Source organism: Mya arenaria, chromosome 4 (genome assembly GCF_026914265.1).
Source record: "Mya arenaria isolate MELC-2E11 chromosome 4, ASM2691426v1".
Lineage (NCBI taxonomy): Eukaryota > Metazoa > Mollusca > Bivalvia > Myida > Myidae > Mya > Mya arenaria.
Window position 1 is genome coordinate 73,821,378 of NC_069125.1, and position 14,042 is coordinate 73,835,419.

At 38.8% G+C, this 14,042-nt stretch overlaps 1 protein-coding gene across 1 annotated transcript in view; it reads right to left on the reverse strand.

Annotated features, from left to right (window-relative positions):
* The window catches only part of LOC128231065 (fibrillin-2-like), a 67,380-nt gene extending 66,309 nt beyond the window's left edge, over positions 1-1,071 (reverse strand). The window contains exons 1-2 of the mRNA XM_052943486.1: positions 1,059-1,071; positions 745-882 (exon numbers count right to left, since the gene is read on the reverse strand). Coding sequence (XP_052799446.1) covers positions 745-882; positions 1,059-1,071 — 151 coding nt within the window. The remainder of the gene's footprint in view (positions 1-744; positions 883-1,058) is intronic.
* Between the last annotated feature and the right edge of the window lie 12,971 nt (positions 1,072-14,042).

Sequence of the window (14,042 nt, forward strand, 5' to 3'; positions counted from 1 at the left end):
TGTGAATGCACACAATTAGCTCAAAAGATCTGAGTCGGTAAATATATTGTTTTTTTAGCCAGTTTTGTTGAAGAAACTTGTAAAAATACGACTAGTTTTGCTTGTTGAGCTATGAACCTTCATACTACACATAAATGCCACGTATGCAGTTGTTTTATTAAATAAATCTTCGAGATTGGGGCTCGAATACTTACATACTTCTCAACCCGAAATCTGCGAATCTTCATAACTTGTGAATTATGAAAGTTGTATGAAAAAAACATGTAAAAATATACGAACAAATGTATATTTTTTGTTCATTTTATGCAACGTAGAGTACAAGAACTCATTATTTTATAATTGAGAGCAAAAGATGAACAGGGAAGGAGCTGGCGCCCAAAACAAATCACTGTAAGTCATACGATCTCTAGATACGTCTGCTTGTAGAACATCGACAAGCATGTCACTGTAGAAAATGCTTCATTATGCTACGAAGTGCTCGCACACCAACTGGACCTTTTGACCATATCACTAAGTCTTTTTGTTCATGGGACATTTTCGGACAAAGCATGACATTTGTAATACCTACCAATAACAGATGCGCGTTTAACTCTCTGAAAGTAAGCGATTATCTTTTGATAAATTGCTACTGCTAGAAAGAGATTCGGGCCTTTTTATATGTTTCACACACCGAATAAGAAATTCCTTGTCCACGGAAGTAATAATTTACGTTAATAACTTAATATTGTAGAATAAAATACATACAAATAACACAAAAGCGTTCTGCTCCTTCCGTGTACTCATAGCTGAAGGAGCCATTGCACGTGCACACTCCGAGTTCACAAACAGTATACTCGTCAGCACATTCGTTCCTCGTCCCACACGCTTCACCTATATCTCGGTCTGAAATCCATAAGTGACTAAAGTCCATTAAGGTTTCAAATCCTATAAAATGCATGCCTTACTTTTATTAAAACTATTAATGTGGAGCATAGCTTTATAAGTAACAACTGGACAACGTTACCCCAATAATGATCATAAGACAGCGTGTAACATCTATACCTATTTTTGTTCTATACCTGATGTCCTCATCGTACATGTACACTCTTTGTTACACGTATGAGGCTCTACGCACCTAAACTAGTCAAAGCCCAAGGCTCCACTTTCATTCGCTGACGGCACCAAGACGGTTATCACAACATTTATCAATGAATATAATTATTTTGATACACGTGGGGTCGGTCTGTCTATTTTCTAAAGTTGTGTCTTTACCCTTATGCTTAAGTGGCGGTTGAGACTTAGCACTGTGCCATTACACAAGGACCTTCGTAATTGTTTGCCAACAGTATGCCGCTTTAGTTAACAATAGTTACTTACACGGCTGGCACTGTCCTTGACTGTCGAGAAAATAAGCTGGCAAGCATGCGCATTTTTTATTGAAACATCTCGTGTTGTCTCCTCCACACTTATCCCCGACGCCACAGTCCGCTCCCAGAGGAAGTACTGAAATATTACAACAGGTCATAGACCGCAGTTCTGTTGAAAATATCACAACAGATGTTTTACATATACCTAGATATGCGGGATTCCTTTCGATCCATTTTGATGTATAATCATAGCTACACAGGTATAATTTGTCGCAGTTTAGAAATAATTTCTGTGAAAATGCAGAAGTACGCAGAAAGGCGGTATTAATAAATTACCACATGTTTTCCGCCCAGATTGATCGAGCTCCACGTAGTACTTCTCCTGACAGACGCATGTGTTGTTCACACACGAGGAGTTGGCCTGCTGGCACCATGCCTGGTCCGGACAACTCCCGTTCAGGTCATGGTCGTCTACAACAAAATATGGCTAAGCTTTGCTAGCAAAGTAGGCTGGGCTAGCATAGGCGGTATCTAGCACACTGGGGCGTCTAGCATAGGAGACATCTACAATAGGAGAGGCATCTAGCATAGGAGACATGGCTAGTTTTAAAGGTGTGGCTAGCTTATGAGGCATGGTTAGCATAAAAGGCATGGCCAGCTTTGGAGGCACCTAACAATGGAGACATGGCTTGTTCTGGGAACATGGCTAGTTCTGGAGGCATGGCTAGCATATGAGGCATGTCTAGCATAGGAGGCATGGCTAGTTCTGGAGGCATGGCTAACATAGGATACATGGCTAGTTATGCAGGCAGGGCTAGCATATGAGGCATGGCTATTTCTGGAGGCATGACTATCAAATGAGGCATGGCTAGTTCTGGAGGCATGACTGACATAGGATAATGGCTAGTTATGCAGGCAGGGCTAGCATATGAGGCATGGCTATTTCTGGAGGCATGACTATCAAATGAGGCATGGCTAGTTCTGGAGGCATGACTGACATAGGATACATGGCTAGTTATGCAGACATGGGCAGCATAGGAGACATGGCTAGTTATGGAGGCATTGCTAGCATAGGAGACATGACTAGTTCTGGAGGCATGGCTAGCATAGGAGACATGGCTAGTTCTGGGGGCATGGCTAGCATATGAGGCAAGTCTAGCATAAGAGGCATGACTAGCATAAGAGGCATGACTAGCATAAGAGGCATGGCTAGTTTTGGAGGCATGGCTAGCATAGGAGGCATGGCTAGCAAAGAAGGCATCTAGCATAAGAGGCATTGCTAGTTTTAGGGGCATGGCAAGGATAGGAGGCATCAAGCATAGGAGGCATGGCTAGCATAGAAAGCATCTAGCATAGGAGATATGGTTTCTTCTGAAGGCATGGCTAGCAATAATGGCATGGCAGGCATAAGAATTATGGCTAGTTTTGGAGGCATGGCTAGCATATAAGACAAGGCTAGCGATGGAGACATGGCTAATTTCGAGGACATGGTTAGCATAAGAGGAATGGCTAGCATAGCGGATATGGCTAGTATAGGAGGCATGGCTAGTTATGGAGGCAGGGCAAGCATATGAGGCATGGCTAGCCCAAAATGCATGGCTAGCAAAGAGGGCATGGCCAGCCCAGGAGGCAAGGGTAGCATATGAGGCATGGCTAGCATAGAAGGCATGGATAGATAGGAGATATGGCTCACACATGAGGTATGGCTAGATAGGAGACATGGATAGCATATGAGGCATGGTTCGTATTGTAGGCATGTAAAGCATAGGAGGCATGGTTAGCATAAGAGGAATGGCTAGCATAGGAGGCATGGCTAGCATAGGAGGCATGATTAGCATAGGAGGCATGGCTAGTTTTGGATGCATGGCTATCATATAAGGCATGGCTAGCATAGAAGGCATGGCTATCATTGGAGGCATTGCTAGCATATGAGACATGCTAGCATATGAGGCATGGGAGGCATGGCTAGCATTACAGACATGGTTAGCATATGAAGCATGGCTAGCTGAGAGGCATGGATAGCCGTGGAGGCATGGTCAGCATAGGATGCATGGCTAGCATAGGAAGCATGTCTCGTTTTTGAGGCATGGCTAGCATAGGAGGCATGGTGATCATAGGAGGAATGGCTAGCATATGAGGCATGGCTAACATAGGAGGCATCTAGCATAGGAGGCATGGCTAGCATAAAAGGCGGTGCTAGTTTTGGAGGCATGACTCGCAAAGAAGGCATGGCTAGCATATGAGGGATGGCTAGCATAGGAGGCTTATCAAGCATAGGAGGCATGGCTTGCAAAGGAGGGCATGGCTAACATAGGAGGCATGCCTAGTATAAGAGGCATAGCTAGCATATGAGGGATGGCTAACATAAGAGGAATGGTTAGCATAGCGGATTTGGCTATCATAGGAGGCATGGCTAGCATAAGAGGCATGACTAGTTTTGGAGGCAGGGCAAGCATATGAGACATGGCTAGCATAGGAGGCATGGCTAGCATAAGAGGCATATCTCGTTTTGGAGGCATGGCTAGCAAAGAAGGCATGGCAAGCACAGGATGCAAGGGTAGCATAGGAGGCATGGCTAGCATACTAGGCATGGATAGATAGGAGATATGGCTCGCACAGGAGGTATAGCTAGATAGGAGACATGGATAGCATATGAGGCATGGCTTGTATTGAAGGCATATCAAGCATAGGAGGCATGGTAAGCATAAGAGGCTTGAATTAGAGACATGGCTAGCATAGGCCGCATGGCTAGCATAGGAGGCATGGCTAGCATAGCAGGCTTGGCTGGCAAAAGAGCCATGAGTAGCATAGTTGGCATGGCAAGCATAGTTGGCATGGCTAACAAAAGAGGCATGGCTATTTTTGAATGCATGGCTATCATATAAGGCATGGCTAGAATAGGAGGCATGGCTAGCATTGGAGGCATTGCTAGCATATGAGGCATGCTACAAAGGAGGCATGGGAGGCATGGCTAGCTTTAAATACATGGCTATCACATAAGAGGCATGGACAGCATAGGAGGCATGGCTAGCATATGAGGCATGGCTAGCATAGGAAGCATGTCTAGTTTTGGGGGCATGGCTAGCATAGGAGGCATGGGTAGCATGGGAGGCATGACTCGCAAAGAAGGCATGGCTAGCATATAATTCATGGCATGTGTTGTAGGCATGGCTAGCATAAGAGGCATCTAACATAGAAGGCATTGCTAGCATAGGAGGCATGGTTTGTGTTGTAGGCATGGCTAGCATAAGAGTCAACTAGCATAGTAGCCATGGCTAGCATAGGAGGCATGCTTACCATATGAGGCATGTCTAGCATAGGAGGCATGGCTAGCATAGGAGGCTTGGCTAGCATAGGAGCCATGGGAAGCATATTTGGCCTGGCTAGCAAAGTTGGCACGGCTAGCAAAAGAGGAATGGCAAGTTTTGGATGTATGGCTATCATAAAAGGCATGGATAGCATAGGAATCATGGCTAGTTTTGGTTTTGGAAGCATGGCTAGCATGGGAGGCCTGGCTAGCATATAAGGCATTGTTAGCATAAGAGGAATGGCTAGCATAGCAGATATGGCAAGCATATGAGGCATGGCTAGTTTTGGATGTATGGCTATCATAAAAGGCATGGATAGCATAGGAATCATGGCTAGTTTTGGTTTTGGAAGCATGGCTAGCATTGGAGGCCTGGCTAGCATATAAGGCATTGCTAGCATAAGAGGCATTTCTAGTTTTGGAGGCATGGCTAGCATAGGAGGTATGCCTAGTATAGGAGGCATGGCTAGCATAAGAGGAATAGCTAGCATAGCGGATATGGCTAGCATAGGAGGCATGGCTAGTATGGGATGCATGGCTAGTATGGGATGCATGGCTAGTATAAGCGGCATGGCTAGCATATGAGGCAGCGCTAGTATTTTAGGCATGGCTGGCATAATAGAATTGGCTAGCATATGAGGCATGGCTAGAATGGGATGCATGGCTTGTATAAGAGGCGTGGCTAGCATAGGAGGCATAGCTAGTATTGGATATATGGCTAGTATTAGAGTTATGGCCAGCATATGAGGCATGGCTAGTATTGGATATATGGCTAGTATTAGAGTTATGGCCAGCATATGAGGCATGGCCAGCATATGAGGCATGACTAGTATGGGATGCATGGATAGTATAAGAGGCATGGCTGCATAGGAGGCATGGCTAGTATTGGAGGCATGGCTTGTTTTAGAGGCATAGCTAGCATATGAGGAATGGCTATCATAAGAGACATCGCTAGCATACTAATATTTGACATGGCTAGCATAAACATGGCTAGCATAGGAGCATGGCCAAAGATATAAGGAAAGTAAAGCAATAGACTTGTTTTGGAATTTTACCTCATTAAACGGTAAATTAGTAATTTCTGTTATTAGGAGACGTATAAGCGTTGATCTTTTTTAAATCTAAACCTGGCTTTAGTAATAGTCAAAAGTTTTTCATTCAGAAAAGTGAATTTAACAAGATTGTTTAAAAAGGTGTTGCAGTTGTACTGTAGTATCAGTTCTTTAAAGTCATTGATTTGCAAATATTAAGATATGACATACTTTCCTGGCAGGTGATACATCCGCTGATGTTCGAAAATGCGTAACCGGGTCGGCAGACACACATGTCCGTGCATCCCATGGTCTGGCACACCGAATCACCCATGCAGCTCACCGGCAACTTCTTATTGCAGACGGCACCGGGACCAACCGCTACACACAAATAGTCAAAGTAAATGGTGGAGATACAGGCCTGGGAATTTATTGGATGAATTAATGTGAATGTTGATCTTCAAAGAAAAATATGTTCGATCCATGTGTATTCTAAAATCAATTACTCAAACAACAAGCGGACATAAAAATATACATTTTAAATGTTCGTGTCACAATTTAAGGCTAACCATGGAACTTTCCAACACGTGTTAGATACGGCTCACCAGATAAATCGTTACGCCTTATAAGATGAACATTGCCCAACAAATCATTATTAATCTATATTAACGGGAACCCTGATAAAAGGGCACAAAGTCACAAGATAAAACAGAAAACAGTTCAAAAATGCGATCTTTGAAATATAAATATTTCAAAAGACATATTTTTCTAAGAGCGTAGTCAGGGAGTTAAACAATCGACAAAGGGGGCAATAAGTACCTTCTTAAATATCACAAGTCTGATCAAAGGGGACAATGAATACCTTTCTAATATCACAAGCCTTTACAAAGGGGGCAAGCAGTACCTTCTTTAATATCGCAAGCCTAATCAAAGGGGCAATGAATTCCTTCCTTTTATAACAAGCCTTATCAAAGGGACAATGAGTACTTTCTTTACGATCACAAGCCTTATCAAAGGGGGCCCATAGGTACCACTTTTAATATCAATGAGTACCTTTTTTATATCACAAACCTTATCAAAGGGGCACATGAGTACCTCTTTTAATATCACAAGCCTTTTCAAAGGGGGGTCATGAGTATCTTCTATAATACCACAAGCCTTAATATCACAAGCCTTATCAAAGGGGACAATGAGTACCTTCTTTGATGTCACAAGCCTTATCAAAGGGGGCCGGTAGATCATGGCAGATGGATCTGAAGCACCACTTGCATGTCTGATCAGGGTTGTCGCTCTCGGGGGTAACGTCCGATGAATCGTCGCTGTCTGAGTCTATGTAGTCGTCGTCCCGCATGGAACCTCTCTTATCCCTGGAGATTTCGTCATATTCTTTCGAATCATCAAAAAACGACGGCCAAATCCCGTTTATGGAATTTGGTATTACCTACAACGAAAATAAGAAAAAACGTTAACACAGGTAGAGGTGGAATTAGATGTCCTACTTGATATATGGATCCATAAAGAGTAATTAGTTAAATTTTTACAATAGTAATCTACGTATATCTAAAAGGTGCTATTGCAAAGAAACTTAAGCGATTGCCTGATATTTCCAAAGCGTCGAATGCATTTTCTGTTATCTGTTTGAAAAGTTTGTCTTTTTGTATTCATAAATTTTAGATGAATATAAGTGCGCTTTCTAAGAATACGCACAATTTTTATATAGTTGCTTTGGTATTTTTTCTAAATAGCATGCAAATACAATATGTGATATATCCTATATTGATGTAAAATGTACTGTTATTGACATAATGCACGAATAAAACTACTACTATATCTATTAATAAAATATGATGTGATATGAGTTGCCGAATTTAGTCATCAAACAGGGGATAATTCGCGTTTGCCGAAACCTTAAGAGTGAGGAAAATATTGGATGCGGATCATAATGACATTTTGGAAAGGATTTTGAGAGATATTTTGACCTGGTGAGTAAGTGTGTGTGGGGGGGGGGGGGACTTCAATTGATTTAAACGTATTTTCTTGATTTTCGTAGTAAAATAGTATCAGACTAATATTTTTGCATTCATTTTTTGACGTATTGCGAGACGTTCGTGTTACATCAAGAGTTCTTACATTAATATAAAGAGTAATAATTTAATAAGCACATATATGAATAACTAAAATAGTATGCAAGTGTATCAAGCTAAAAAGGTACAAGAAGGTACATTTTGACTAAAAACACAATTCACGCAATTTATATTATCACTTTGTAAACAACCAATCGTTCACTTATACATTCAATAACTATTTTGTTAAGGCCTCTAGAAACAAAAGTTAAAAAACTGAGAGGAGCTTACACTAGTGGCCTCCGGGTAGGCGTATTTATGTTGCGAGAAATATATAATATATAACTCGCTTACGAGGTGAAAATATCCTCCCCAAACAGTTAAATCCTTTCGGCATCCTACACTTCCATCACTTTAGTTTCGGCAAACACAAAATACGTTGGACCCCTTGATCAAGAATGAAAGTATTCTATTGTCAGGTACGACTCCCACAATTTGGTGATGCAGGCACTGCTTTGAAGAATTCATTTCTTCTTAGCGACAACACCACACTAACATTTGTTGTTCAGTTAGTTGTACGGTAACTCGTTGTTTTCCTGGTCTAACGCGGAACCAATTATTTACCGTTATGATAAGTTATTTTTCTTGACCCTTAACTTTTCTAATAATGTACTTCTCTTCAGGCAGCTGACCTCGCCTACTGTTTCATATGAAACCCTTTTAAACCTCCGTAAAAAGTGCTGCAAATTAAGTGTATAAGAGATGATTTAAAAAAAATCTGGCTGGAAGGTAAGGGTTACCCCCTCCACGGCCCAAATGATCAATATATCTCGATGTGCCTGGTACCATTATAAATTCAAATAATTTTGTTTAGAAGAAAAAACACAACAACAACAACAATAACAACAACCTGTATTGTATAGCGATTACAAACAGCAAGTAATTACTACAACATAAAGTATACGTATCTTTTATGGCCGAGAGTGTAAGATTATAAGTATCGTTCATAGCCGAAAGTGTAAGATAGTTACATCCCAACCCGAATGTAGGGTGTTTTGCGGAAACGAGGTTTACAGAGTTTCCGCAGAACAACATGTGCGAGGGTTCTTACACTCTCGGCCATGGCAGATGCTTTTTCTTCCTTCTCAGTTGAACAAAATAAAGTTAAATTGTATTTTTTTCGCTGGAACTCCTGTGTGCGTAGTGAAAATAATATGTGATCACTCGTGGTTGTCATGGATATGCGCGCAGTTATTCAGATTATGTAAATAGTGAAATCGCCATTAAAATAGTTCTGAGAAGATTGCAGCATTATTTCTAGTAAACATTGTGAAACCTTTTTTATGGTGCCAATTGAAGCGAAAATAAGTCATTAGAATTTTAAATATTGCCACGAGACAATGTTTCCTAGATGCTATAGACGACGGTCTGCAACAAGGGAGGTAATTGCGTGACATTAATAAAAGGGAATTCCATACAAGTACTTGTTTTATCGTTGCCCGTTTGCAAGATTATAAGTATCTTCCATGGTCGAGAGTGTAAGATAAGTTCATCCCGACCCGCGAGGTTTGCGTTTAACCTATCTTATACCAGTGGCTATGGTAGAAGTTTTTCTCCCACCTCAGTTAAACAAAATAAAGTAAAAATGTATTTATAATTGGAACTCCTTTTTGCGTAGTGAATAAAAATGCGATATGTGATAATTGGAGATCATGGATATGCGCGCAGTGATTCAGATTATGTTAAGAGTCAAATCGGTCTTTGAATAGTTTTGAGGTGAGTGAAACATTATTTCTTGAAAGGTGCGTGAAAACTGTTTTATGGTGTTATTGAAGCGAGAAATAATTCAAAAGCATTCTAAATATTGCCACCAGACAAGGTTTCCATAATGCTACAGACGACGGTCCTCAACAAGGAAGGTAATTGTGTGATGACAATTAGAAAGGAGGTCCATACGGCTATTTGTTTTATCTTTGCCCGTGGGCAAGATAAGAATTTCGAGCATGATTAAATTTTTGAATCTACTTAAAAGAATTTCCAGCATGGCCATTTTTTATCTACTTATCTGAGGTGGGAGAAAAACATTGCTCTTTTTTAATTCAAAGGGAGCTATTTTGATAATTAACCTTGATCTTACTATTAAATCGGCATTAATTTAAAGGCCTAGTTTAATGAATGTTTGGCATGATAATCCCCTGCTGTGCATCTACTGCTAATTGCACTGGTGTCACAGTACGGTCCTGTGTATTCGTTTATTGGCTGACAGGGCCATTTAGGGTCCATTTTCATAATCAAACATCCCAAACTGCACAGCAGGATACTTAGATAGGAGATCTGATAAGACAATTAAGCAATAAGATTAAGAAAAATTAACAGAGGTTGTGTATAAATATACGGTTTTGGGGAGGGGGACATGACTGCATTATAAATTTCCCAGCCGGGTGAAAATCTAATTCAGTTAGAACATTGATAAAGTTGCATGTTCAGTGGCATTGGTGTGTTTTCGTCTTGTTCATAAAACTTCATTATTTACATTAGTTAAACATTACCAAGTGAAAACAAGATAAGTTAAAGTTCTTTTTCATAAAATACAGAATTTACAGCTTTTCTAATATAGACAACATTCGTTTTTTGCGAAAGAAAAAAAATGGATAAGTTTTTCACTCCTTTTTTCTGTCTTTTCCGACATAATCAAGCTGTATAGAAATGTCGTTAAAAGACACATATAATATTAATATATATAAAAATCGGCAAGAAATCAGTTTGGTGTCCATGGTGACCCTCGTCGGCTTCCATAGCTTTTACCAAAATTTTCAAAAGCCATAAAAATTAATATTTGAATGGTAGAAACGTTTTTAAATGTCATAATTCTTATATGGATTGCGGTAAAACTTGATATTTTGTGGTAATTTGACATAGCTCTCCCCATCCGGCTTTGACTTTGACCACACTTTGATTTGGTTGCATGTGTTAAAAAAACAGCATGTAACTCTGAGTAATCACCTCCTTATCGGTGCAATTTGCCCTACAAACAATGGTCATTTCCGAGATGTTAATGTGAATTCTGCATTTATAATGAAATATAGGTGATACTTGTTTGTTCCAGTGTAAGCTTGTCATATAGTTCAATGAGTGAGCACCAAATGCCTTATTTCGCGAGTGAAGTCAAAACTTAAACTACTGGTTGAATTATATCGACTTAAGATAGAAATGAACAAGGAATTGTACGTTATTTTTGTCTTCATATGCTAGACAAAAATAGACTAAAAATGGGTCCTACATTTCTGGAATATTTAAGGTCTTCTCAATATTGTCTAAATAGTCTATACTGAGCGACTGACACATGAGCGTAAACATTATACCGAGCGACTGACACATGAGCGTAAACATTATACTGAGCGACTGACACATGAGCGTAAACATTATACTGAGCGACTGACACATGAGCGTAAACATTATACTGAGCGACTGACACATGAGCGTAAACATTATACTGAGCGACTGACACATGAGCGTAAACATTATACTGAGCGACTGACACATGAGCGTAAACATTAGTTTTAATTAAGATTTCGGTGGTTTATTTAGGGAAAGAATTACAGTTTTTGCGTCAAGTAAAAAGAATTATAACAGTTGGCCGTTTATGAGCATGGATGAAATCGAAACAAAACTTTAAGCTGCTTATAATTCGAACGAATCACCCTTTATAGTGCATACAAGCACTGTAGCAAATAGTTGCCACGTTTTTTTTATTTCAATGAATTAAGAATATTTATTTGTTTAACACCGATATGATTTTATCGAGAGAGAGCAAAAAAACAACATATTTTCTGGAGAAATGAGGGACTCCTATGGTCGCATGTCTAAAATATTAAATATATAATAATACAAATCAATCCAATCATTTTAATGAATCAAACTTACTACAGTGTTTTACGATTAGCTGCTGTATTTTATGGTTTTAATTAAAATAATAAATATCTGGGGCTCATGAAAAAAATTGGTTTTCTTCGAGTACTCCGGTCTCGACCTCGACATATGACTTCAATCTTGCGTAACATCGTGCCAACGACAGTAATTAATACAATGTCGTAATAAGTTGTCGCAAAAAAAACCAAAAAAAAAACCGTTTAACTACAAACCTGCTCTGGAAGTGTATGCGGTCATTGTTTCCGAATTACCATTAACGGCTTATTTTAAACTCGCCGAAACCCGACAAACAACGAGTTGTTATGATAAAGCTTAAGATCAAACAAAAGGCATAAGGTATCGTTTTTTTATCGGCGTATAAATTGTAAATTATAAAGTAATGATGATTTTGTAAAGGCACTCCTGTTTTCAATATTACTGCTTTCATTCGATACTGCATCGGCTGTAAACCGTTTTGCGCGCGTAGTCAAATCAACCAAAGACAACGTGTTCAAGCTGACTGATGTTTCGTGTCTTTTCTCTTCTTTCTACACCCAAACAAAGATGGATGATAATCAATGCATGTTCTTTTAAAGCTGCACTCTCACAGACTGGACGTTTTGACAACCTTTTTTTATTTTTTTGTCTTTGAACGGGCCATTTTTTGGGAAAATCCATGGAAACCAGTGATATAAGACTGCTGACAAAAGATCAGATCGCAGATTTTTATATTTAAGTTCAAAAATGAACGTTTTATGCATTTTTCTTAAACCGTTAGTAACGTTTTAAGCCATGAAACATTAATTTTCGAATGGAAATATGAAAATCTACGATCTGATTTTTTGTCAGCAGTCTTATATCACTTGTTTGCAGATATTTACGCAAAAAAATTGCTCTTTCAAAGACAAATCATAAAAAAGTTATAAAAATGGTAAATCTGTGAGAGTGCAGCTTTAAGTGAAGAGCGACCAGACGCTTATCCGAATGGATTTTATTCAGTACGACATCACTATAAAAAGCTCTTATACTAAAAAAAATACTGAACCAAATACTTACAAAAATATTGAACAAAAATACTGAACATAAATATTGAATTAAAATTACTGAACAAAATCAAAAGATACTGAACATAAATATTGAATTAAAATTACTGAACAAAATCAAAAGATACTGAACATAAATATTGAATTAAAATTACTGAACAAACTCAAAAGATACTGAACATAAATATTGAATTAAAATTACTGAACAAACTCAAAAGATACTGAACATAAATATTGAATTAAAATTACTGAACAAACTCAAAAGATACTGAACATAAATATTGAATTAAAATTACTGAACAAACTCAAAAGATACTGAACATAAATATTGAATTAAAATTACTGAACAAACTCAAAAGATACTGAACATAAATATTGAATTAAAATTACTGAACAAACTCAAAAGATACTGAACATAAATTGGCAGACATGATAGAACAATGTGTATGCTTTCAAATAAATATTATTTCAAAACTGAGTAGAAAATATTAACAACATACCGCACAGAGGATGATAACTTGTATACAACTAAACATCATCGGACACAGAGATGTTGAATGTGCAACATTGCCTCCTCGAATGAATCAGAGAACTAATTGTGGCTTCGACAATGCCTTCGTTACTATAATTAGCATTTTGTTGTATTTCAACTATAAAAAAGAGTAGTGCGATTGTTAACACCGTGAGCACATTGGATCTATTTTAGCATTAAGTAAGTCCTCACGGCTTATAGCTTATTGTTTTATGAGATCCATCGACATGAGAATAATAAGAAAACAATGCGGTTGTATAACTTAACGACATGATTTAAACACAGTTCACGATTTAGGCGTAGAGCTCACATGCTGCAGGGAAGGTTAGCATTGTCTGTTTTTGTAAGAGAACGATAACTTATACATTACTAGTATATTAAATCATTGAGCTCACAGATTAAAATGTGGTTGATATTACGTTATCCAGATGATAGAGCAAACAACATTGAACTTCGACATATTGCCCCGATAGGCAGACTGAAATAGGGAAAGAGCTTATGAAACTTTCATTTATTTATACAGATGAACACTTTGTGTACTAAAACCAACTGCCAACGTCACAGTGACTGGTAAGCCTTACAAATCAAGACAGACAAACCAAAGATATACATGTACTTATTAATCAACTATTACGTTCTTGACGCGATACGAAGACAATCGCGGTACCAATACCAGACAAATGAAGACAATATATGCCAAAACCCGGCCAATATCGACCAAACTCGCCCAATGTCAACCAAACTCGGCCAATATGAGTTACCTCCGTTTTGATTGGCTACAAAACTTGCCAAATATCTGATTTGAGTAATG